Below are 26,944 nucleotides of genomic sequence, written 5' to 3' on the forward strand. Positions count from 1 at the left end.
CTATCCCATGGTACATGTGCTTTCTGAGGACACTGATTCCTCTGGAGCCTGGGCGGGCTGCCCCTTGGCTCCACTGGCCAAGACATGAGTTCCTAACTGCGAGTTCATTTCCCACGCCTGGAGCTGATTTTGACTGGGATGGGGTAGGACCCTCCCCTGGGGCACACTAGCAGGCAGAACATTCTGCTCCACTTCCCAGCCACGCGTCACAAGCTGGTGTGCACCCCTGGGTGGGGGACTAAGGCCAACCTGCCCTCTCCCCTGTGCAATGACAGAGGAGTGCCCAAAATGGCAGAACACCATCTCCAGCTCATAAAAGGTGAGGTCAGTGGCCTGACCTGGGGGGCTCCCAGGAGATTCGGGCCACCTGGAGCCCACCTCCCGGACTGCATCCAGTCTCACTGCACTCCCTTGTGACTGGAGGAGAATCCACCAGTGCATCTTTCTAGATCCTTCTGTGTATACACGGATGCCTAGATGGGGTTGCACGTGGTGCTGGTGGAGAACAGCCCAGTCCAAAGGGGTTATTGTGGCCTGAACCTTCCTTCCTGGCCATTCCCCCACGAGTCCTAGTCGCAGAACACCTGTCTTTCAGCTCATTTCAGACATTTGAACAGCATCTGGGACTGGGAGATTTTAATCTGGGGTTCAGTGGAAGAGTAAACCCTTCTGTTGCTCCCCAAATCCTGCAAGACCTGGCCCGTTGTTTTGACACCAGTGTCTAGAGATGTGTGGCAGAGAAGAGGGGGGAGACGAGGGTCTCCCTGGGACCCACGTCTGTGGGTGGGGGATGGGGAGGTCACTGTCCCTTCTGGGGCAGATCTGGGTTCTAGGCACTACAGATCCCTCAGTTCTCTGAGGGTGAGAGAGGAGAGGGATGTCACATGTGCTAAGCTCTCTGCACAGCACGTGCCCAGAGGGGGCCCCCGTATTGCTTTCAGAGCTGCCAGAGGGAGGGGTCCTGTTGCTGTGCCCAGTTGGGGGGGCAGTCTCTGTTGAAGTTTCTCCCTGGGACCCCCAGATGGGAGAACATGCCATCACATTAACCCCCCCGCCCCGGGGAGGGTCTTTTGGGAAACTGATGCTGAGATTCTAAGTGACAGAGGGTACCTGTTTATGACAAGCTGACAGGCGGCTGATCCCTGTCTTCCTGCCCTGCTAGGCCGCAAGCCCAGCATGCACAGAGCTGGAGACGGTGATGATGGACTGGCTGGGGAAGATGCTGAAGCTGCCAGAGGCATTTTTGGCCGGACAAGTGGGAGAAGGGGGTGGAGTGATCCAGGTAACGCAGCAGGGGAGGGGTGCCCAACTTCCCAGGACGCTGGGGCTCCACACCAGGGCCGCGGGGGCAAGTGGGAAAAAAAAGCCACTTGAGCTTCCATGAGACCTTCTGGAAAACAAGCAGTTAGGAAGCCTCTCGACCTGGGTTGGGTCCTGGCGCTGTCCACCTCTCCCACCCCCAGGCTCCGTAGATCAAAGCCGCTCCTGAGTGATTTCCAAGCCTTAATTCATTTAATTCTATAAAAGGCTAGGAATTAGGGGCATTTTAAACCCCACTTGACAGGCAAGGGGCCTGAGGCACAGAACTGTGAAGGGCCCAGCCCACCAGCCACCACTTGCTGGTAAGTTCTAGAGCTGGGCTCTCAGCCCACATCTATCTGACCACAGGGCTGTGACTGCCACTGCCCAGATCACCGTCTTCTGAGCGGTGAGTGCAGCTGTGACCGAGTCATTCCAAGGCTTCTAGAAAGCGCTGTATCAATGAGAACCAAGGTCATCTGATGTGGCCACCTTCTCTACACCCTATGTCATTCATTCTCTTCACTGGACATGTGCTGGTGACAGCGACGACGTCCCAGGGTGTGTCAGGGACAAGTCAGGCACCAGGGACGGTCCATGTCTTTGCCACTGGGAGGCTCAGGACAAATGCCACCAAGGAGATGTGGGCTTTGTGCTCTTTTCACTTCCCAGCATGGACGATGGGCTCTGGTGAACCCACCATCTTGCTTGGCATCATTTTTCTGGGATCAAGTATATGATAATGAAATTGGGCGAGCACTGTTGAGTTTAAAGGCTCAGAGAATCAGTTAAGGCAGCTGTACCTCTGCCCACTGGCCAATGAAAACTCTGAAGCCTGGGTGCCTTTGTGTTCGATCACCTGCCTGGTGCGGCCAAAGTCAAGTAGGGAGCAGGTCCAGACCAGGACTTCTGACCTCCATGTGTCTGTTTTCTATTGCTGCTATCACAGATTTTGGTGGCTTAAAACGGCACAGACCTGGGACACTTGGGTGGCTCAGTCGGTTAAGCCTCTGCCTTCAGTTCAGGTCATGATCTTAGGGTCTTGGGATTGAGCCCTGCCTTGTGCTCCCTGCTCAGTGAGGAGTCTGCTTCTCCCTCTGCTGCTCCCCTGCTTGTGCTCTCCCTCTGTCTCTCTAACAAATGAATAGAATCTTAAAAAAAAGAAACAACACAAAACTATCATTTTACAACATTGTAGGCCAGATGTCTGACACCTGGGGGCTCCAGGTGAGAATTGTTCCTTATCTTTTCTAGTTTCTGGAAGCTTCCCACAGTGCTGGACCATGGCCCCTCTTCCATCTCCAAAGCCCGCAGCATTCTATATCTCCGGCCCCTCTTTCACAGTCACGTCTCCCTCTGACCACAGATGAGGAAGGTTCTCCACTTGCAAGTCAGGGATGATTCTTCTAATTTGATGCTTCTCAAAAATCTTACAAATGCCCTGTAATCTCAGGTGTGCCCTTTATACCGACAGTGACTTTTCACTGAATGTCTTCTCTGGGCTAGGCTTATTCCTGCTGCTTTATGTGATCCTCATTCAACCTGCAAATACTTATGAGGGTTGACTGCATTATCAAGAAGTTTTCTCATAGTTGAAGGACCTAGAGCCAAGAAAGGGGGCATATCATGCCCAGAGTGCGAGCTAACTAGAGGCAGGTGACCACAAATTCCACCAGCTCAGTCCTGACTTCTTGCTTGGGTTCCAGTGTCCAGAGGTTCTATTTTGCAATTTTCTTTACTTTAAAGACAATCCCATTTTGCAGAGATACCGGCAGCCCCAGCATCATTGGGGATTGTCCTGGCATCTTTCAGCCCCTGGCGTCAAATCCCAATTCCCCCAGCTTTGCTGAAGAACACAGGCGACCATGCCTGTTTGTAGCCGGAAGCCCACCTTCCCAGCTGACCAGGCTGATCATCTGCAGTCCATGAGGCTCCAGACAGCACGGCTTGGTGACAGCCATGGGGCCGGAGCTGTGGGGGATGCCGTGCCCCTCCGGGCTATTGTCATAGCTTCTAGACGTCAGCACAGTGACAGGCAACAGAGTCAAATGGCAAATCATCCTCTGAGCTGGACGAACCTGCCCGGAAAATGGTCTCTTAATTGGGTTTGAAAGCTCTTGTGGAAGAAAAGCCAATTGCTCGCCGTGTGTGGGGTGACACTTGAAACACTCAGAGGCGGAAAGGGCGGTTCTGGCCCCTGAGTCACTTGTCACCAGCATTTCCTCCTGCTTGCGTGGTAACCTTCGTCTGCTGCAGTGAAAGCAAAGGTGTCATTATGCAGGCTCAGCCTGGAACAGACGCCTGCTCCCTCCTCCCTGGCAAAGCTGCCTGGTTCCTGTTCTAGGGCTGAGCCTGTGGGCTGCTTGGGAGCCTCTGAGCTCTAGAGACTCTGATGAGAATTTCATTCCTTGCTTGGGCCATTGTATGTGTTCAATCACTTTTGGCTGCGTGAAGGAGGGGGACTTATGTTTCAGCACCTGGACAGAGCCCAGAGACAAACCCCAGAGTGAATCAACACAGCCATTCAAAGCCTTTCATTAGCAAGTGGATCAGGGGAGAGCAGACCTTTGGGGGTCAAGGCCTCAGGCAGAGGGTGGAAGGTGGAGGGGGGGCTGCAGTCCTGCGTGGGTGTTGGGGGCAGAACAAGGCAGATAGTTCAGCACAGCACGGAGAATCTGTGTCTTTCAGGAAGCTTCTCATGGTTCACTTCCGATGAGAAGGAATGAGCCAGAGGATCCTGGACGCACACACTGCCGGGCTCAGGAGGAAGCCCAGAGCCCTGGAGCGGGAGGCCCAGTGCCTGCTCTCAGGGAACTCGGATTCCCTGTGAGGCCCATCTACCCTTGCCAGCCCTGTTTCTTTAACCACGTTTGGAAACCTGTCTTCTAACACCACTTCTACAAAGATGGCCTGAAGAAATGCAAAACCCACCTCACAGGCCAGATGAAGAGAGGATATTCTGTAGACTCGAGCCCATGCATTTTGAGCTTCAAAACTCTGAGTAAACCTAAATTATGTTCACACTTCACCTGTCTCCCGAAGGATATGCGTTGACTTAAAAGAATGAGTGAAAGCATTGAAATGATAAAATGGAAGAGGAAATCAGGATCAATGAAGGGAAAGGAAGAGAAAACGTTAACGGGGGAGGGTGACCTAATGATTTTCTTGTATATTTCTCTGCAAAAACCCTAAAATCTTAAAAATCTGTCATACACGGCAAAAATCTACCTTCTTTTATTTCTTCCTTCTAATGTTAATACTGTTCAGCTCCTGGATTTCTTCTAGGATTTACTTAAGATGTGGTGGTCATCACCAGTGGGAAAGAGGGGCAAGGCTATACATGTGGGGACCCCCTCCCCTCACCTGGAAGGGCAGCTGGGACTCATTTCTACCCGTGCCACTTGCTAGCTGCTCACCTGGACCAGGTTAGTTCCCTTCTTGCTGAGCATCCATTTTCCACCTGATGATGACAGAATTTAAAGACAGTTATTGTGCAAATGACATGGGAGAGCATGGCGGGTGCAGAAGCCAAGTCCTCTTTTACCCACTCCCAGCCACACATGTGCAAAGGTTGTAGCGTTCTTTTTTGTTGTTGTTGTCGTTGTTTTTAAAAATTTTATTTATTAAAAAAATTTATTTATTTGACAGAGATAGACAGTGAGAGAGGGAACAGCAGGGGGAGTGGGAGAGGGAGAAGCAGGCTCCCCGCCGAGCAAGGAGCCTGATGTGGGGCTCGATCCCAGGACCCTGGGATCATGACCTGAGCCAAAGGCAGACATGCAGCAACTGAGCCCCCAAGTGCCCTGAAGACTGTAGCACTCCCTAGTGCTTTGCTAGAGTTAAGGTATTGACATTAGTTGTGTGAGTCTGCTGACTGCAAGCTTCTGAGTTTCCCGGCAAATGCACCTCATTTTACAAACAAATGCAGATGTTTCTGTCCAAGTGATGATGAGCACAGAGCTGGGCAGCGGTGCTGGTCCTGCTCTCCTCCTCCAGGCCACACTGGGAGGACTCCCCTGGAAAAGGCATGCTAGGTGCCTTTGTATATTTCTCTGCAAAACCTTGAAAGCTTACAAATCTCTCATACTCGACAAAAATCTACATTCTCTTATTTTTTTTTCCTTCTAATGTTAAACAGTTCAGCTCCTGGGTTTCTCTTAGGATTTACTTAAGATGTGGTGATCATGAGCCGTGGGAAAGGGGGACAAGGCTGTACATGTGGGGACCCCCACCCCCTGCCTGGAAGGGCAGCACGTGCTCCAAGCTAAGTGCCCAGAGGTGCTGGCTGAGGGGTTAAGCAAAACAGACAAAGTAATGCCAAAGGACTCTGCCTATGGCTCAGGTCATGATGCCAGGGTCCTGGGATCAAGCCCCAAGTCCTGCTCCCTGCTCAGCGGGGAGCCTGCTTCTCCCTCTCCCTCTGCCTGCTGCTCCCCTGCTTGTGCTCCCTCTCTCTTTTTAGAGCGATTCTCTTAGAAGGAATCCTAACACTAAAATGGCAGTCAGGATCCCTGGGTCCTGGGATCAAGTCCCACATCGGACTCCCTACTCAGTGGGGTGTCTGGTTCTCCCTCTGACACTCCCCACCCCAATGATACTCTCTTTGTCTCTCTCATTCTCTCTCAAATAAATAAATAAAAATGTTAAAAAAAAAAAGAAAAGAAAAAGAGGGATGCTAATGACTCCCCACAGTTCTGATATTGATTCCTTCGCTGCCCCTCGAAGCTCATTTTGACCTTTTCTTCGATCCAGGGAAGCGCCAGTGAGGCCACGCTGATGGCCTTGCTGGCCGCTCGGACCAAGGTGGTGCGCCGTCTCCAGGCTGCCTCCCCGGGGCTGACGCAGGGCGCCATCATGGAGAAGCTAGTGGCCTACTCATCGGATCAGGTGAGGGGGTCAGTTGAGCATGTCGGCCCCAAAGTCCATTGAGCCTCTATGATCAGAATCTTTGTTTTGTGTCGAATCCAATCCAAACAAAACCATGCGACCTTCCTAACATTTCCACAGCAGCCGTGTTTGACATGGGTGTTTGGTGTTCTGTCAGTGTGGATAGAAGGTCATGCAGGTCCAAGGGGGGTTAACACACCAGGGTCATGGGGGAGTGCCCGGAGGGCTTGGGATCCTGAGCCTCCTGTCTGCCATTGGGAGCCACAGCGAGATCCAGACCCCAGGACAGAGCCAGGTAGGAGACAGCAGTGGTGGCGCCCTCGTTAGAGGGTAAGAACTGGCCTTCCTGGAGTCCTCGAGACACAGTGGGTCCGCTGTCCCACAATGGTGCCTGTCATTGGCTTCCTTTCTCCAGACACCAGGCACTGAGTGTGGCCCCGAAGCAACCCCAGGCCTCGTGGTGGGAGGAGCCCCCCAGATAGGAACCGGGTTTGCGCACTGTATTTCAGGGTGGGCTTTGCAAGCTCTCACTGTTTGCTCACTAATCTGAAAAGCGAGATTCCACAGGACCCAAGACAACAGCAGGAGTGATGCAGGGGAGTGGCAGGGGCCTGCCGCACAGGGAGCTCTCTGCGGAGCTGGGGGCTCACAGCCTCGTGCACGACGCACACGCATGCAAGACTCTAACTCCGCTGCCTTCTTTCCAGGCACACTCGTCGGTGGAAAGAGCCGGATTAATTGGAGGCGTGAAACTAAAAGCGATCCCTTCGGATGGCAAGTTTGCCATGCGCGCTTCCGCCCTGCAGGAGGTCCTGGAGAAAGACAAGGCCGAGGGCCTGATCCCTTTCTTTGTAAGTCAACCAGGCATGTCGGGTATGGCCCCCTGGGAGTCTCCAAGCCCCGCCTGGGCCTCGGGCAGGGCCCTGAGTGCTTGTCCCAGGCTGCGTGGTACTTGTGTGGCCAGCCGGCTGCTCCTGGAGGGAGGCTGGAGCAACACTCCATTCATTTCTCCCTCCACCCACCTAATCCCAGAAAGATGGAAGCGGAGGGCTCAGCCCGCAGCATCCTAATAAGCCAAGAGTTCTTGTTTCTGCTCCTGTCAAAAGTGACATCCTGTGATGGCCCCTTGACACGCTGTCCGCCCCCCCCACCCCCCGTGCCATGGTAGGATGCTCTGTCCTGAGGAGTGGAGAATGCACCCATGCACCAAATTAAAAATAAAACCCAAAAGGCCTTGCCACCTAGATCAGGATTCTGAGCAGACACTAAGACGCGTTGTTGGCAAGGGATGTGTTGCAAACAAGCAGTGACTCATTATCGGTAAAATATCAAACTAGCCAAACAGCCCCAGGTTTCTGCCCATCTGTGCACAGACAGGTATCTTCCAGGGAGGGAAAAGATACTTGGTGTTACAATTTAGAGCAGCTGGACACGGGAGTTGTCATCCTGGATATGGCCATGGCTGCGTCCAGTGCCTGGGGCTGATGCGTTGCATGTCATGACAAGTAGGAATGACCTTGGCACTAGCTTTATGGTGTTTAGCCTGGCTGAGCCACACGCCAGACGTACCCAGCGGTGCTGAAAATATGTTGATGCCCAGGCCCTGCCCCAGCAAATTTCACCAGAATTTCTGGGGAGGGAGCCAGGCGTTAGAAGCTTTTCACAGCAAGAGGGCCTAGGTGGCTCTGTTGGTTACCTGCCTGACTCTTTTTTTTTTTTTTAATATTTTATTTATTTATTTTAGAGAGAGAGCACAAGCAGGGGGAACAGCAGAAGGAGAGGAAAAGGGAGAGGGAGAAGCAGTCTTCCCACCGAGCAAAGAGCCTGCTGTGGGGCTCTGTGTGGGGCTCCCTGTGGGGCTCGATCCCAGGACCCTGAGATCATGACCTGAGCTGAAGGCAGACGCTCAACCATCTGGGCCACTCGGGTGCCCCATGAGCGTCTGACTCTTGATTTTGGCTAAGGTCATGATCTCAGGGTCCTGGGATTGAGCCTGGGTTGGGCTTCGCACTGGGTGAGGGGTCTGCTTCAGATTCTCTCTCCCTCTGCCCAGCCCCCTTCTAAAATAAAAAATAAACCTTAAAAAGAAATGGAAGCTCTACATGGCAACTTCAAGACGCTCATATTCCTCCTGAACCCTTCTCAGTATCCAAGTGTTTCCCAGCTGTTAGAGCAATCTAGGTTTGGTAGACTTTTACGTCTACTTACAGACTTTTATATTATTCCTGTCCACTGTTTTTTTTTTTTTTAATTTAAGGTTTAATCTTTGAGACAAACTTTTTTCCCTCCAAAAAAATTGTTTCCTTCAGTTCAGATGAACTAGACCTCGTTAAAAATCTAACTTGTGACTGGGGAGGGCATGGAGGGTATAATTTGATACAAAATTTGATCCTGATTTATGGAGTTGCTGGGGGAAGCAGGAGCATCACCAAATAATCACCCTGTATAAGGATCAAGAAGATTCAGATGTAGCTCATGGGAGAAGCTGATGGCCAAGGCAGGTATCCCGTTGTGATCAAGGCTGGGCCAGAGTCACCTTAGTCACCCTGTCGCTTCATTTTTCTGTGTTGCACAACAACTGTATTTATTGGTATGTTTGTTTCTTGCCTCCTTCTTCCCACCAGACTGCAAGCTATGTGAAGGGAGCGTCTGTGTAATCAGCTCTTTATCCCAGCTCCCGGAACCTGCCCAACACTTAGCAGACGCTCAATAAGTATTTGTCAAATAAATAAAGATTTGGAAGGAAGACCATTCTAGTTAGAAAGAAAGGCTACCTTTAAAATTCCCATGTACAATTTCAGGAGGGTTTGAAAGGGTTCTGTTTAAACGAGATAAATATTTTTAAACCCGTACTGTCAATCTTCTAAGACTCATTAGACTACCCCCGCCTAGGGAAAAAGAAATATATTAAAACCCGCTCTTGCAGATTTGAAGAATGAAAGTAATGGGATAGACCATATGAAATGATGGAAGGATTTCATTTCATAAAAACTTCAAAACTCATGGGACACCTGGGTGGCTCTGTCGGTTATGTGCCTGCCTTCGGCTCAGGTTGTGATCTCAGGGTCTTGGGGTCGAGTCCCGCATCCGTCTCCTTGCTCAGCAGGGAGTCTGCTACTCCCTCTGCCTGCTGCTCCCCTGCTTGTGCTCTCCCCCTCTCTGTGTGTCAAATAAATAAATAAAATCTCTTAAAAACCCCCACAAAACTCATAAACAAAATAAAAAAGGAAAATGCTGGCAGGAAACAGAATATATAATTTAAAGTAAATCTCAAAAGAAGGCTCACATCTCAATAAGCAAAAAGGCGACATCCCAGTGGGAAAACAGACAAAATACAAAAACAGTTAGTTCCCCATTCCATCCCAAGAAAGCGAGAATGCAAAATCAATTTCCATCTTCTAATAACCAAAGCTGTGCGGATCGGCTCTTGAGAGAGGCAAGGGATCATCTCAGCTGTGGGTGTTGACATGCCCACGGGCTTCTTTTGTGTCTGGGGAGGTTTATTTCACATACTTTGAGGTTTTAGTAGTCAGTGGTGCCAGGATACAGTATTTCCTTTCCTATCTACAGGTCTCTTCTCATACTCGTGTCTCTTGGGGACAGCCAGTCATTTTTGCTGGGTGGCTGTTGTTTTTTCATTTGTTTATAAGTCCAACATGACATTTTTCTTGATTTTTCTTCATTTACCTAAGGGAAATTCTGATACATTTCAATGAGCATTTGCAATCTTACTATTTGTTTTCCATCTCGCCGGCCTCTTATATGATGGTTTTTCTAGGGTTTCTTGTCTTAGACTATCAAATGTTTTATATTATTGTTTTATATGTTTATATGTTTTATATTATTCTGCTTTCTTCAATTTAGTTTACTAGCTTTATCTTATTATTATGCCTCCCCTCACCGTTTGTGCGGTTATTGTCATACATTTTAATTCTACATATATTTAAATCCTGTGAGACGTCATTATTCTATACAGCTCTTATTTACTTTCATAAATCTCATATTTCTTTTTCCATTGATCTTTCTTTCCTGCATTTTCTTATTTTCATCTGGGATCATTTCTTTTTCTGTCTGAAAAACTATCGTGAGAATTTCACACTTTGGTAAGTTGTCTCTGTTTTTGTTTTTCTGAAAATGTCTTTACTTTGCCTTCACTTTCGAATGGTATTTTTGCTGGGTCTAGAGTTTCAGGGTGGATGGTTTTTTTCTTTTGGCAGAGGAAATACATAAGCCCATGGAACATGGGTTGTCAGCGTCACAGTGGCTTTTAGGCACGTAGTGTGGCAATGTAGCGTTTTCCTTCTGGCTGCTTGTACCATTTGCTTTTTGTCTTTTTGTCTAGGCAGTTTTACTTGGAGGCAAATCAACTGTTTCTTTGTGCTGATTCTCACTGGGTTTCACAGAACTTCCATCACAGAATTTCCAGAATCTATGATTTGTCATCTCTATGTGGAAATCCTCAGTTTGGGGATGTTCCTTTTTTTTTTTTTTTTTAAAGATATATTTATTTATTTGAAAGAGGCCATGTGTGTGCACACATGCAAGCAAGGGGAGGGGCAGCGGGAGAGAGAATCTCAAATAGACTCCCACTAAGTGTGGCGCCTGATGACGGGCTCCATGTCGTGACTCTGAGATCGTGACCTGAGCCGAAATCAAGAGTCATAAACTTAACTGACTGAGCCCCCCAGGTGCCCCACTTTGGTGAATGGAGGGATGTAGGAGGTGGAGGTCATGAGGAGGAGGTCACAATGGGACCAGTACGAGGAAGATGGGCTTCTTCCTGAGGGTCCTTTGTGGTCAGGAAGGGAGTTTTAAATGGAAGAGAGACACAATCTGCTTTGCGTTTTTCAACACCCTGCTGGCAACCAAGGGGCACGGGTGGGACTGTGAAGCCTGGTGCACAGAGCTCAGTGGTTAAGCATGACTCTGGGGGTCTGTCCACTATAACACAGGCCAAAAACCGAGTGACAGTCTTCTTTGTGCACCAGTTCAACGTTACCCTATGAAAATAACAGGGCACACTTGAGTGCCATCACTGGGGTGGGGGCGGAGTGGTTTGTGGATGTCCTTCTCACCGCTTGTCTTGTTGATCCTTCAACCGTGACCAGTGGTCATTAGCAATTAACCACCAACATGGGCAGGGATCGTGACTTACCGTAGAACATTCCTTACCTGAAAAATGGAGTTCCATTGAAATCAGGCTTGGCCCACAGGAGCGTCTTTGGGAGGTAAAAGCTATTCATTGCATGTGGCGGAAAAATATGGTTAATGTTAATAATCACTGGCAGATAGTGAGTGTGGCCAACCGGAGCGCGGGAGGCAAGACAAGAAGCGGGAAGTGAAATAGTCTGGCGATTGGTGGAGGATGATGATGGCAATGGGTATGGAAAGAAGGGACTGAGTTAAGAGGCATTCACGACGGAACTGATGGCCAACAAAACAGGAAGTGAGGGCGGAGCTCAGGAGCACTTCTGAACTCTGATGGTCCCCCGTGCCCCCCCGCCGCTGCCCCGAGCTCGGAGATCCAGAAAGCCTAGAAACAGGAGCAGCAAGGCTTGGGAGAGAGACAGTGCTGAGCTCATTCTTGCAGGAGATGAAGGTTTACACATCTCAATAGGGATGCCCAAGACAGCTGAGTTCACCTGGGAGGGGAGGTCTGATCCAGACACAGGTGTGGTCCCATCTGAGTTTGGGTGGTCCTGATATTGCTAGGAAGGCACAGGCAGCACCCCCCCACCATGGACTGGCTGGGAGACTGGGGAAGAGACCCCAGGAGAGAACACCAACAGATGAAGTGTGTGGGGAGAGAGGAAGCAGAGGGGTGGTACAGGAGCCACACCAGAAAGCTGGGGCCACGCAGCCAGTAGGGACGCGTCCTGAAGGCTGGATGCCTCGTGTGTTTTGCTAAGGGGAGGCAATTTGGAACTTCCGTAAGATTTTCTGGAGTGGTCAGGGGTGGAATTCGGATTCCACTGGGCTCCCGTTACAATGAGGAATGTGGGAATGGATTCATGTGTAGGTGGGAATGGGGAGGAAAGGGCAGTAATGCTGGCTGTGCAGAAATAAGCCCGAAGTGTGTTCACGTGCTCAGTAAAGACGGACAGGTACAAGTGCTGCAGAGAAGACCCCCTCGCCATCAGGGGGAACAAACCACAGTTTGGTTTGGGAAGACTGGGCACCCAATGGACATGCTGCTATTGGAATGTTGCTCTAGAGGCCAAGATTGCAACAAATGTTTGAGGGCACGTGCGGCGTTCTGACAGAAGCCACAGGCATGGGCCAGTCCCGTGTGTCAGAGCCCAGGGAAGGCTGAGAGTTCATGCACATGTGTGCACCGGCCCTTGAACCTGTGAGGACGTGGTCTCTTTCCTCATGGGATGGTTCCTGGTGGGAAGACACGGGTTTCCTGGTCCTTGCACTATTTGGTGAGCACTGTGCACACACATGGGGCAGAGGGTGTGATTAGCACTCTGCAGGATCCATGAAGGCTTTGGCTAAGGGATAATGCGTAAGCTGTGTCCCAGAGGATACACAGGCAGCGCTCATGGGCTCAGAGACTTTCTGGTTGAAGAACAGAGTACGACAGAGGTACAGAGACAGGAGAGGTCACAGGAGGTTCAAGGACATGCAATGGTTTTTTTTTTTTTTTTTATTACCTTACATGGGTCCCTCGGCCAGGGTTCTCTGAAGCCAGAGAGAGAAGCCAGGCCATACCTAGGAGGGCAGCAGCTTGAACTTGGACATACTTCGTACCTGCTCCATTGAAGCTATGTATCTAGTGGTTATAGTTCTGCATAACACCTACATGCCTAATTCTGAGATGCGAACCCATAGCCTCCATTATCTTCATAAAGGAGTTGCAGGCATCTCCAGACCCTCTGAAGAAAGTGAAGGACCCATTTGCCACAAGTTGGAACCAGGCAACATGAATCTCAGCCCCTCCCCAGACTTGCATGGGGTTGTAACAGTCCCCCTTTCTTCCCCAAGGTGGCTTGCTGCCCCGAGAGCCGACCTAATAAGCTCAGGCCACAGACAGAGAGCAGTGCCCGAGAGGTGCTCATCAGAGCCGTGGCAAGGAAGGCAGGAGGGGCAGCTCTGCTTCCAGAAGGGGAGGAAGGAGACGTGGGTCTGGACAGCAGATGCGCCGCAGGCTCTCAGGGACAGGGCGCCGGCACCTTCCCCCGCTCCCTCTCCCTGCACAAATGTGATTAGGGTCCTGCAGCGCCGCCCAAATCAGGTTAGTGTTGGCAAGCAGAGCCCGGGTGATCAGACCCTGCAGGGAGCAGGTGCTGGACTTGAAAGCGGCTTCTGAGAATTAGAACAAGCTGGCTGCAGCCATCTAGAATGCAGCTCGCAGGGCCCGCCGCCCCGCCAGCCGGGCACGTCCTTGCTGCCAGCCCGGTCCCCACGGCCTGCCCATGCGCTGGGTCAGCCAGCAGGGCCGCCAGCCCGGCCCTGGGCCCTGGGTTCTTTCTTCAACTGGCAAGACAAGAGTTCATCACACTGGGGTTCACATGATGGTCTGTCCCCCACCCCCGCCTCTCGTGTCTCCTTGACCCACCTGCAGCGTCTCACCCAGGTCAGCTGCAAAGTCTGGTCATAAACGTATCTGACCCAAGGGCTGTTGGGGCAGCTGAACAGAGTCTGCGAAGCCCCAGGCTGGGCACGGTCGGTGCTCAGAGCACATCACCCGCAATGCTCTCCACTGAGCTGTGCCCAGGATGAAACAGGCGGGACTTTTGTTTTTACAGAAGTGCTCCATGCTCGGTAGGCAAACATTGAGAGTGAATTTTTATGTTATGAGATCCAAAAAGCTCACCCTAAGATACAGCCGTGTTAATATTTGGCAAACATCATTGTAGACACTCTCCCATGCACACATCCATAGGTAGAAGATAATTTTAACAAGGGATATTTAATATATGCGTCGTCTTTAAAACATAAGTTATTGCCTTTATTTCTATGAGAACTGGAGGAAAATCAGAGGGAATTGAAGAAATTGCTGAATAAAAGGTCGTTCCTAAGAAGTTCTTAAAATGGACATAATAAATTAAAAGCCAATATTAAGATGGTTGAGTTATTCTGTAGGTTTTTTTTTTATATCCTTTTTTTGCTATTCTTTTAGTGAAATAAACAAAGCATCAGGAAGAAATTGCAAATACCAGAGAGAAATCGCATACTCTCTTGGAGTCCTACTAAGTGCGTCATCTTGTTAGAGTGAAGCAACGTGGAGGTTGCGGAGGCTGACGATGGGGAGGTGCGCACAGCGGTGGGGGCCAGGGGTGGAGAGCATCAGGGACGCTGAGGTCTGAGCATCTGGACCCGGTGGGACCTTGCAGGCTGGGCGTTTGTGCTGTACGTGGGAAAACGGGAGCCCAGCCAGCTGCTGGCGAGACAGGCTGCAGCCCAGGGGTTTAAGCCCCAAGTGGGTGTGTGACAGCAGAGTGGGTGTATTCATCCCGATTTCTGTTTCCTGAATCTCTGTTTTCTGTGCGGGTGACATCTTGGTGGCCTCACTGACCCTAGAGGGACCACTCCTCCCGGACCCGACGATTCCTAGAGATGGTAAAGGACCATCTTTCCCCAAACCAGCCAATCCAGAGTCCACACCCCAAACCACCTCCACCACGGGTCTCCTACACTCCAGACAAATAGCTCCTGCCTTACTCACCCCAGAGCCAGGGACACTAGGGACAGTCCCCCTGCATCCCAAAGCCCATTGCAATTATTCCAACCAGCGAACCTTCAGCCTGCTCACCCTGCCTCACCTGTTGCTTCCCTGGAAGCCCCAGGAAAGGCTCTGGGCCTGGCGGCCCCCTCTCTCTCCACCTCCTGACTGGTCCTGATGCTTCCTCATGTGGCCCCCGTGTGGCACAGCAGGTCCCCTCCTCTCCCAGGGACCATAAAACAAGCTGTCTTTGCAATGGCAGCAAGTACCCAATCTGGTGACTTTGCTGTACCTGAATAATCAGAAAAACAAAACAAAACAAAACAAAAACTAACTAAATAAATAAAAATAGTAAAAAAATTAAAAATGGTAAAAATAATGGCAAAATACAGTAAAAAAATAGTAACCGAATAAAATGTCAACAAAATAGTAAAAAATAATAAAAATAGTAAACAATAGTAAAAAAAAATAGAAAAAAGTAAAAAATATAAAATAGTAAAAAAAAAAAAAACAATAAAAGTAATTTCAAGCACTCTGCTCCTGTCCCCTGGGGACCCAACTTCCCTGGTCACACCCCATTGCTGCAGGGGTTCCTGCCAGAGTCTGGCCAGGATCTGCTTTGGAATGACTCCCTGACACTGGGCAGGGGACAGCTCTGGTCCCTAGGCAGCTGCTTTCCGGCCCGGGTGACAGTGTGAGCAGAGAGCCTGGGCTTGTCAGCTGAGCCCTCCACGGGGCAGGCACGATGTCGCCCTGGCGAGAGCTCTGACTTTGTCTGAGAGGCGCCCTGGGGTCTCAGGGCAAACGCAGGTGGTCCTCCCTCCAGGCTCTCGAGTTGACTAGACGGCGTGGGTCCCTGACCTCTTCCTCTTCGTCTTTATTCTCAGGGCTCTGAGCGCTGCCGGGGTCCTCATGGAGGAGGAAAGTTCACGCTCTTGTCACGTTGAGGGAGAAATGTCATCACCCAAGGGCAGTGGAGTCGTAACTCAGTTGGGCTCCTCAGTTTATAACACGCTTTCGGGTCACCTGGAGAGAGTCTGAATTCAGCAAATGGGTCTCAGCACCCATTCCACGTGGGGCCAAGTGCACATTTTTAGCGACACGACGTGCAGCTTGGTTTCAGCAGCTTCGCGGGTCCAGGGAGGAGGCAGCCTCGTGTGTGTGTGCCTGTGTTATGGCTGCGCTTCGAGCACCGGCGGACCCGGTTGTGTGACCAAGTGTGCTCAACGCTGTCTGGAAACGCGCCTTTTAAACACTGTTTCCCGTGTCCCTAGGGCTTTCTCATGAGTCTACTTGGAGCAGAGCTCCATCTCCGGAGGACTGAAGTTCCCTTGGGAGCTGTGCTGAGGGCAGGGAAGGGCAGTAGATGAGAGCTGGGGAGCAGGACTCCTGGTCAAAGTCCTGGGGGCTCGGAGCTGCCCCCAAGGCTTTCCAGGAGTGACATGTCCTGGCGGGGATGGGGCGGGGGTTCTGCTGTGAACTATGGATGCACACACAAAGGAGAGCTCCACACCTCCTTTGCACAGAAACAAGGATATGGTGTGACTGTAGTTAGCATATACGCATCTGTCAGTAAATCCCAGCTGGGAGACGCCACCCAGGGGTCAAGGGCATCCTCCCTGCCCCGTCGGCACATGGGGAGTCAGTCTTGCACAGGGGCTGTTTCCAACCTCACAGCCTGGTGTCCTGTGGGCAGATGGTTCTCCCAACCTGTCGTAAAGCTGCCATGCAGAGACGGCCAGGTTCAGGTCTCCGGCCAGTGGACGGTGATCAAGAACCAGCTCCAAGGCTCAGGGCCCGTCCAGGGGCAGCTGTAATGCTTGCTTACGTTACAACAGTGACCAAAACATGGTGGCCTAATAGGGGTCTGCTTTTTACTCCCCAGCTGGTGGCTACGTTGGGGACCACGTCCTGCTGCTCGTTTGACAATCTCCTAGAAGTGGGTCCTATCTGTAAGTATCTGATCGGATGTTCTTCTGGAAAACGTTCTTGATATAAGAAGACTTTAGTGGACCTTCTTCCTTGGGCTCTCCTTCTTCACACTACTAACAACAGGATTCAGGGTCATATTATAATATCATAATAGACTTAGATAGGATAAAGCATAATGTAATGGGATGTTCATATAATAGTAACTTCACATTCCGCTGCTTTGCTAGATGCGTCCTCTGTTTGCAATGGCATAAGTCTCATTAGCTTGAAATCCACAAACCCAGAAATGCGGCCTAATTGCACCACTGCTGAGCTTGCTGAGCCAACATGCTATCAGTAAGAAGCAGCTCTTGTGTGCCGTGCAGTGTGGCCACAGTCCTCCAGGGCTCTGTCGTCCCCCCTACCCGCCCCGAGAGAACAAAGTCAAACTCTTCGGGAAGCCCCATGGGGCTCGTGTTTCTGTAGGACTTGATGGCTACCCATCTTTGAACGGAGCCCGGTGTGTCTTTGTCAGCCTTTCTGGAATGACTGAATGCAGTTAAGCAAACTACCCTACGTGATTAAGCAGATCCAAACCCAAACCTTGGATTTCTCTGGAGAAGGACCAGCTTGCTGGACCTTTTGGGGCCACACTCCCCTCCGGCCTCCCTCGCGGCACATGGGTAGCCTTCCGGGGGGATGCAAAGTCAGAGGATCCCAAAGGGGAATGTGAGTAAGGACTGTGCTTCTGAAGTTGCCACCTCAGCCCACAGCTCTGACACCCAGTGGGTCCGGGAAGGGTTTCTGTGACAGAGACCTTCTCTTGGGCAGGGACATGGCTTCATGACCCCCTGCCTCTTTCCTTGGGGAATAGGGCACCCGCTGCCCCAGGACCACAGGGCTGGTCATCAGGGTGCTCTGGGGTCCATGGAGGTTGTTCAGGCCCCAGACCGCATCCCTGTGGCTTGTGCTAGACAGCACACCACCCATGGGCAGCGGCCCCTCAGCCCCATGTGCGTCACCCCCATCTCTCCTAATGGGGATCCACCTGTGCCCATGCTCGGGCAGCAGGGTGGGGCTCAGCTTGGTCACAGCACACCCCGCAGCGGCCCAGCCCGGCCCCTTCAAGCTGTGGGCCCTCCCATTCCAAGCTTCACATCCCCACCTTAAGGCACAATAGTCGGATGTCAGTCCTTTCCTCGCAGGGCTCTTAAGAAGGTGAGTTCAGGCACAGAAATCGTGGAGTCCCAGGGTGGAGGCAGGCGTGCCAGGGACCGGCCGTGCTCAGGGGCTGTGGGCGTGGATGTGCCTGTTCACACCGGTTTCCCTGCAGCACGTGTGGCCGGCGGCCAATGGCGGTGAAAGGAGCTGCCTGAGGGCAGTGATACAGAGCCCGAGGCTGGGATGAGGGACATGGCGGGCGGCTCAGGCTGGTGATTTGCCCACCGCAGACACTGGCCACAGTGTGGCCACACTTGGCCACAGCCAAGCCGCTGGGCACCCCTTTGACTCCGATGTCAGGCTGGGAACTGGAAGTCCTTGACGGGGACTGGCTGATGTCACATCCCGGGTTCTCAGCTTTACAGGGCCCGAGCTCATCGGCAGGGCAGAGCCCAGGTTGTCCAGCCCACTGATGGCCCAGGGGAGGCAGTCGGTATTCACAGAGCCCCGGGGAGTGGGTGATCCAGCCCAGGCTGTCCCGCGTCCTGCAGCTCCCTCTGCTCCCCAGATCCCGGAGCCGTGGGAATAGTGAGCTCCGTGATGGTCACCAAATACACAGCATTCACACAGGGCTGCTCTGGGATTCCGAGAGGACTCTGTTCTCCGTTAGGGTTGGAATAAATTGTTAAAACGATACGGTCAGATTTTCATCCACCGTGATTTGACAAAGACGGTATATGCCAGAAGACCGTTTTCTCCAGACTGCTGCTTCAGGAAAGACACTTTTTTCTTGGATCTTTTTAAAATGACTCGCCAGAGAGAGACTTGGTCTCATTTGGTCCAGTTGGATGAATCAGTGGAGGCTTCCAGCCGGTTTTCTTGGGGAGAGGATGAAATGCAGAAAGCAGGTAGTTGAAGGCGACAGGAGGGAGGCGCGACAGTGGGGAGCGGAGGACGGGGTCCCGGGGAGTGCGGAAGGGGAGCAGGGTGCACAGGGCAGCCAAAGCCCCACCCAGGGGCACTGGGATGGTGGGGGGGTTGCCCCTCACGACACAGGGAGAATAAAGACTGCCCTTACTTCCAACACCTTCCCAAACCACCCTCAGGTTCAATAATCTGCCAGAAAGACTTACAGAATTCCTTGAAATCACCCAGGTGTGGTGTATTGCAGGGAGCAGAGTCATGGGGCAGAATGCGGGAAGGGACCAAACTCTTGTTTTCTCCCTTGAGTTTGTGCACAGCTAGGTCCTCTCCCAATTATGGTGACAACACACAGAGAGTGGGAGCCCCCCATCCCCTGCCACAGAAGCTCACCAAGCCTGTAGCCCAGAGTTCGACTGGAGTTGTCACATGCTCCTCACCTGGCTGACCTGTAGTCTCCAGCTCCTCAGGGGAGGTGCAGCTAATACCTTCCATCCCTACCTCCTGCAGAAGTCCAAGCGAATATGGCCCCAAACTACCATCATATATCCTGTTAATGTACCTTCTGGGGGCCAAAGATCCAGACAGGAAAGGACTCCTATGAGGCAGAGCACTCCAAGGGCTTGAGGTCACCTCCCTGGAGCCAAGGGCAAAGGTCAGAGCTCTTCTGGAGTCAAGTTATGAACCCACAGCTCACCTTCCCCTGGTGCACCTCATTCCCTTCCCTCCTGAGCACCCCCATCCCTGTCTTTCCTTTCCGTTGCCCCTCTCCGGGTTTCCCACACATTCCAGGGTGGGTTGTGGTTTTTGCTCTTAGCAAGCATTCCTCTCACAAGGATGATGGCTGAGGGAGGAAAAGAGAGCCCCGTCTGCTGCTTCTGGAACCTGTTTCCCTTCCTCCTGCCTTCATGGCCCATGTCCTTCCTGACTCGTCTGCCTATTCAGGCCCCAGGGTCCTGCACTGCCTCACCCCTGCCCTCGACAGTTCTAAACCAGACAGAGACATCAGAGTCTCAAACTCCACGCATGTGCCTGGAACAGAAAAGGAAGTGCCCTGACCGGTGTTCCAAGGGTGGCCACATGCCCCCATGGAGAGCCCAGCCTGGATCTGCAGCTGCTGCCTGTCCTTGGAGAGCCCCTGAGGTTTCTGGGATGCACAGAACCCTTGGCCCCGAGCAGGAGAGCCCTCCAGCAGGAGGAACACGGGCTGTGGCCAGCGTGGGTGAGCTGCCGTCTCGAAGCAGAAATCCCACATCATCAGGAGGCTCCGTGCTCTGGCCGGCCCTTGGCCGCCTCCACCCTGAGATGCCCACACACACCCTCCACGCCTCTGCCCACAAAACACGCTTCGGTGTGCTCACACGCCAACCATATCGTGACCCCCCGAGGCCGTATCGAGTGTGCTGGGAAGGCATCTGATCTGGATCCAACCGAGGGCTTTGATCCCTTCTGTCAGAAGCTCAAAGAGAATCCAAGCTTCAAAACGCCTCTTAGAGCTTTCATCAGCAGGGCTCAGAGCGACTGTCCACTCCTCATGGCATCGTGCAGGGTTAGTGAGCATCACCCATGGAAGGGTGAACCTTGTATCCATCCGCCGCCACACATGCACATGCCGAGGGCTGAGTGAGCCCTCCAGGCGCTGCCCTGGCCCTGTTCAGGCAGGACAGGACACCTGCTCCCCATCAGAAGGCCCCCAACCTTCCACAGTTATGGATTTTGTGACGGGCTTTAAGTGCCCAGCACACAGAAGGGACCCAACACAGTGCTCGCGTGTATGTGTCACCGGCCTCGGGGCTGGTGTCATGATAGGAGGCTATGGGTGTCATCTGGTCTCTCCCTGAGGTCCCAGGTGCTATGTTTGTGTCCGCTTGCCTGCGAGGGAGAATGAGCTTGAAGGGGCATATGGCCGTACAGCTGCAGGATAGCTGGAGGCAGGGGTCGAACCCAGAGAGTCTCAGTCAAGGGAGCTCATTTAATCAGACCCTCTCGCCTGCGAGGAAGACGTGGTCCCTTCCTGCTAGAGGATTCTGGCAAGGCTGGAAAACACAAATCACGTTCACGAAGGAGCCTGGGATGATTGCAGGTAGGAGAGAACCAAGAAATAATGCTTCGTGTCGAGATGGACACAGTGTGGAGGGTGCGGATAGAGGTCGCTGGGGCTGTGCACCCCGCCATTCCCCAAGGAGCTTGTGGGATGGGTTAGCCAGGAAGATTGGGAGGAAATTCCCGGTGGGTGAGATGGGAGAAGGCCGAGAAAGGGGTGTAACTGGAATGAGTTTGTGTGAGGGGCCCCGAGGGATCGCCCACACTGGCCCCTTCCAGCATGAGCATCAACCTTCACGTCAAGCAGGGAGGCTGATCCCAGTTTCCTCATCTTCTACGCCATCCCTGAGCACCTGCTCTCTGCTAGTGCCGTCTGGGGACCTCTGCCCTCAGCTTCCTTGTCTTGGACCCCGGGGAGCCTGTGAGGGCCCAGAACTGGGCCAGCAAATGCATTGATGGACTGTATACAGTGAGAACCCTGGCAGGGCTGGGGTGGTCCTCAGGCCCCCGTGGGCAGGGCATCCCCTGGGGAGCTCACCAGTCGCCTCTGGCTTTCAGGTAACGAGGAGAACATGTGGCTGCACATCGATGCTGCCTACGCGGGCAGCTCCTTCATCTGCCCTGAGTTCCGGCATCTTCTGAATGGAGTAGAGGTGGGTATGCTCTTTATCGTTAATAAGATCACTTAAAAAATTATTTTTAAGATGTATTTATTTATTTATTTTAGTGGGGAAGGGCAGAGGCAGAGGGAGAGAGAATCCACAAGCAGACTCTGTGCTGAACGTGGGGTCTGATGGGGCTGGATCTCACTGCCCTGGGATCACGATCCGAGCCAAAAACCAAGATTCAGCCGTGTAACCCCCTGAGTCACCCAGGCATCCCTCTCTTTACTAGGATCCCTCTTTGACCTCTGCCCATTTCTTGATTGGATTATTTGTTCTTTGGGTGTTGAGTTTGTTAAGTTCTTTATAGATTTTGGACACTAGTCCTTTATCTGATATGTCGTTTGAAAGTGTCATGTTATCAGTGACTTCTCCTTACGAGGCTGTGACACACCATTCATTTTAGCAACTTACTTCCAATCACATTCTGCGATTATCAGAAATCAGATTTCCTTATAAGGGGGGTTGAGAATCTGCCCAGTCATACGACTCACCTTCTGGAAATTATACCTGACGTTGGGCACTCTTTCTCCCTCTGCACAAATTCTGGGCATGCATCTCACGGTAGGATACATTTTAGCTTCTGCAACTGTGGGGAAATATTTAGGAAGAAAATAAAATCTTAATGCCTTTCAGCTCAAGAGGTCAGGGATAAAAGCAACCTGCAATTTTCTTCGATCTCATTCAGGATGACAGCGTGGCCTGACCCGGCCCCTGAGCATGGTTTATTAGTTTAACAGATATTGAATGAGCAGCCAGAGATGCATTTAAACACCCTACACCGCTTTTGGAATTTGGAAACCGTGGCCTGTGATGCCCACGGAAACACCTGCTGCTTTTGAGAAATAGTCATCGAAACTATTGACCCAATACTCTGCTTCTCCATGGGGCAGCCAGGGTAGATGCAGAGAGATGACGTTATGGGGGTGCCCTGACATGCCAGTTCAGGCTCAAGCAGGATGTTCCTCCAGCCAGGAACTCCACTGCAGACACAATAAAGGGTCCAGAGAGACAGATTTGCAGGGAGACCAAGGCAAGAAGACAGTGAGAGGAGCCTCGGTTCTGGCTTTATGCTCATAGGCAAGGGTTTCATGAGACCCCGGGCCACACCCCGTGCAGGGACTAAGGGTGTGATCCTTGGCATGAAGCGATTGTTTGGACGCCAACTCTACCAGGGGACTAGCCGTGTCCCTGTGGGTAGGTTAGTGGCGTCTGTACACTTTGGAAAGTGGATTTAGTAATGATCTCTCCTTGGAGGGGTTGCTGTAAGTACCCAGAGTTAATCATGCTTAAAGTGCTTAAAAACAACGTCAGGCCCACGGTGAGTCCCCCTGCCTGAGTTGGATCCTTTTATTATCTTTCACCACGGCTGCCGAGCCTGTCCCTGAGAACCTCTCTCCGCTCTCCTGTCTTGCTGCCAATTAATTTTCTAATTGCTCATTTGGATCCTCATCATGTCGCAACACCAGGCAAGTGAGTGTCGCATACAGAACACGAATATTCGCATCTCAGGAAAGAATACCTGCCCTCCCCAGTTGCTGATGAATGAAACAGCATTCGGTTCGTGTCTCCATCATGTCCCTGGATGTCTGAATCCTCCCTCACTCGCTGATTACTTATGGATCCCCGAACATGCTCCAGACCTCAGCTCAAGGCTGGGGAGAGTCTGCTAAGTGCGGCTTCCAAAGGCGCCGGTCAGCAGGAGGCAGGGGGCTGTGGTGGCGTGTGAGACGTTCGGCTGAGCTTCTCACTCACTCACTCACTCACTCACTGACACCCCGCGCCCTGCAGTTCATTGCTGGGAGCTGGGTTTGTGGGTGTCATGAAAAGTTAATCTCTATACCATCTGAGGAAGTCCTATTACAGAAGTGATGCTCCTGACTGGGAAGGTTTGTCCCAGCACCTCAGGGACGGAGGGCAAAGCCTTCAGCAGGGATCTGTGAGCCTGCCCCCAGCATCTGGTCTGTCCAAGCATCAGGTTAAGGATTGTGCAATCTTTTCCCACCACCACTCTCCTCCTCCCTGTGATCTCAGGACCTGGGATCAGCTTTCACCAGGGGTGGGGTGACGAACTGTCATGCCCACCGCAGCGCCGGGCACTGGAGCACGATGGTATCAGCAGCAGACGGGATTTTCATGCCCGGCGCTGAGTCATTTCCGTGTCTCCCGCATTGTTCCTTGCGGGGCGAGGGCCTCGCTGCTCAGTGGGGGAGATAAGGCGGCTGCAATTTCCTGCCGCGTCCCCAGCCCGGAGATAAGAACTCCTCTCTCTGCCAGCAGGACAAGCACACAGCGCTTGGGTAATGAAGGAGGATTAAACAGACCAGCCCCCCCCCCCGCCACCCCCAGGGAGCTAATAAAATTCTCGGCAAACAAAGCTCTTCTTTCACATTTTGTCTCCGTTTATCGACAAATGAAACACATTGCCATTTCCCGTCTCTTTCTCAAAGTCGCTTTTATTGAAACGTGGAAGGAAATGAATCTGCTCCCCGAGAACGGGTTGACGCACGAGGTCGCGGTCAGCCGAGCAGATGTCTCCCTGGTGGCGGGGGCTCCCATCCCGGGCTGCACCCGTGAGCCTCCAGCTGGCCCCGGCCCCAGCTCAGCATCCCAAGGATAAAGCTGGGCATGCATTTTGAAGTATGCGAGATAGCACGATTTAGGATAGCGCCGTGAAAATGCCCAGTGCCCTCCTCAGATGGTCTCTGTTGTTGAAATCTGATTTTCTGCTTGGAAATAGGGCAGCCCTGAAAATCAATGAGCCAACGCCCGTTGTTGGCAGTTGCTACACATTGTCTTCCCGGAATTGTCTTCCGTTACTGATTGGCGTGCAATGAACTTGGATATTATCTTTAAAAATAAAGAAGGAAATATTTAGGTATGTGGGAAGATGTGTCGATGACGGCATTAGCATTAGTAAAAGAACCAGCCAATTAGATAAAAATTGGGGAGATCCCAGTTTTAGGTATGACATTTTCACCCTCCCTCTTTGCTTAGGATGAAACGTGTGTTCTGAGAACTTTGCCAGTTCGTGAGTTTCGAGGAAGGGGCAGGCAGGAAGTATTTTGTAGGCCAGATCAATACAATTTCCTACATGGTACCTATGGATTCAAATTAGGATTATTCCAAAGAGTCTAGTAGTTTGAAAGGTAGATACATGTTATATGACTCAAGACTATGCAAACTTGAGAGTGTACGACCTGAAATACGGATGACCTCTCATTTCACGAGGCAAGGTAGAACTGGAAATTTTCCCAATTGAAAATGAGTAGGGACTCATGCGGCTTCAGAGCACTCCCAGACCCACGAGCTGTGTCGCTCTTGCTGCTGGGAGCGGGTGTCTCTTCATGGGGGGGGGGGGGAACAGCAGCCCTCCTCGTTTTCTCTTGGGGTCGCCCTTGGATTGGGTGTTGGGGTTCTGCCTGTTTTGAATTATCCAAGGTCCTCAAAATACATCCTCTTGCTTCAAACGTGATAGCCCTATACCAAGTCAGGATTAACACAGAAATAAAAGGGAGTGGTAACGGGAAGTTTCGAGATTAGCGCATTCCAGTCCCTCATTTATAAATTCTCATGGACTCATCCCACTGAGGGCCCTCAGCCAGACAGTGGGAATACTAAGGCCAGAATCTGGGACTCTAAGTCCACAGCCTATGCTCTTTTCATCATAAAAAGAATGAAATTCTTCAGTTTCCTCTTCAGATGAACTTTCTGGACGTCTCCTGGGTGCCTGGCATTGCATCCCAAGGACGGCCAGTGGGCCAGCTGGCCTTCGTGCTCAACATCTGTGGGATGACCCTCTGTAGGCTCCTCCAGCCTGACTCAGCAGGTCCCACTCCTCCTCAAAGCAGCGAACCTGGTCACCGCTACCCCATGCTCGTTTTCACATTGCATCCTGACGACTGCTCTCTGGCAGATGATCTCCCTTCACCACGAGTTGCTGGGAGTCAGTAGCCATCACTGTGGTCCCGGGGACCACCACCCGACTGGCTTACCACCTACAAATCTTAATAACCACACATCGGCAACAGTCCCGGCACAGCCTTCGAACCAGAGTGTGTATTCCTTGTCAGGACCTGGGCCGAGGGGCTCGTGGCTGTGATGATACCACGATTTCTCCATAAAGCAGCCATTCCCATTCTGGCCCACACGGAGTAAGCTGTTGAGCTGAGATCAAACCCTCCTTGCTTTGTGCTTCAGCCCAGAATCGGTTCTGTTTTCAGCTCCATGCTTTCATGAGCTGTGATGTGCTCTTCCCCCTTGAAAATGAGTACAGAGCGGTGCAGAGAGGTGAGGTGGCCACCCAAGCCAGTTCCGGAGCCCAGACCTTCCCAGCTGCCCTTGCATCCCCAAGCCCCACGGCCTCGGTGACTTCCCCTCCGCATGGCCTTACACTCGTGAAACAAAATGGTCAATCACTGGATGTGGAGTCTTGTTTTATAACTAGACATTCGTAACCGAAATGTCTTCTTGTCATTACTATTCCTTGGCAGTTTGCAGATTCGTTTAACTTCAATCCTCACAAATGGCTGTTGGTGAATTTCGACTGCTCGGCGATGTGGTGAGTCTCCCCGTTGGCTAGATGCTCACGACCTTGTGCCCCCTGCGCTTGACAAGAGTGACTTTCTGGGGGAGGAGCCTGGGAGCGGGGATGACATCACTGGAGGAAGGCGTACCTCCCTTGCACCCCGCTTGCCTCCCTTCTGATCCATGGCAGCGATTCTTGCTAAATCTTGCCCTGGTGGAAAGCTGTTGACCAGATCACAGGATTGCAGCATGGCAGCCAAGTAACAAAGGCCCCTCAAGGAAGCTCGGTAGCTGGTTCTAGCTAGCCTTAACAAAAAGAATGCAAGGAAATCGCAGGGCATATTTCTAAGTCAGTGGCTTCTGTGTTTTCAGTCTTAGATGCTGAACGACTCTAAGCCTCGGGGCTTAATAGCATTTGCCCAGGAAGATTAAGAGTATTCCTGTTTCCCATGAAGTTCCTGAAAATTGTTAATAGCAGAGCTGTAACCATGTTGGTTGTATTTAGAGCAAGAAAAAGAATTCGGAAACTTCAGTGGATGACATTTCCATCGTGTAGATGATGTTCAAAGAAACAGAGGTCACTGGGAGTGGTGTGGGGAGAGTGGAAGCTGATTCGGCTATGTTCATTACGGGAGGAAGGAGGTTCATCAACTTTTAGATCGGGGAGGGGGGTGCCTTGCATAAATTTTGTGCAAAATTATTCGCATGTAATTGAGTGAATGGTTTTCACCTTGGAGGGGTGAGAAAGCAGTTCTCACTCACCCCACCCAAGGTCTGTTCTTCCCGTTTACTGAGTGATCCGGGCTTTTTTTGGACTATTTCGCCCGAAGATAAAATCACATTTTCAGTGATTTACTAAAAAAAA

At 51.7% G+C, this 26,944-nt stretch overlaps 1 protein-coding gene across 1 annotated transcript in view; it reads left to right on the forward strand.

Annotated features, from left to right (window-relative positions):
* Window positions 1–26,944, forward strand: part of DDC (dopa decarboxylase) — an 84,246-nt gene that overhangs the window by 31,811 nt on the left and 25,491 nt on the right. The window contains exons 5-10 of the mRNA XM_044245693.1: window positions 1,163–1,282; window positions 6,052–6,186; window positions 6,894–7,037; window positions 16,740–16,806; window positions 21,449–21,543; window positions 26,046–26,113. Coding sequence (XP_044101628.1) covers window positions 1,163–1,282; window positions 6,052–6,186; window positions 6,894–7,037; window positions 16,740–16,806; window positions 21,449–21,543; window positions 26,046–26,113 — 629 coding nt within the window. The remainder of the gene's footprint in view (window positions 1–1,162; window positions 1,283–6,051; window positions 6,187–6,893; window positions 7,038–16,739; window positions 16,807–21,448; window positions 21,544–26,045; window positions 26,114–26,944) is intronic.

The sequence above is a fragment of the Neovison vison genome, chromosome 4, assembly GCF_020171115.1.
Source record: "Neovison vison isolate M4711 chromosome 4, ASM_NN_V1, whole genome shotgun sequence".
Lineage (NCBI taxonomy): Eukaryota > Metazoa > Chordata > Mammalia > Carnivora > Mustelidae > Neogale > Neogale vison.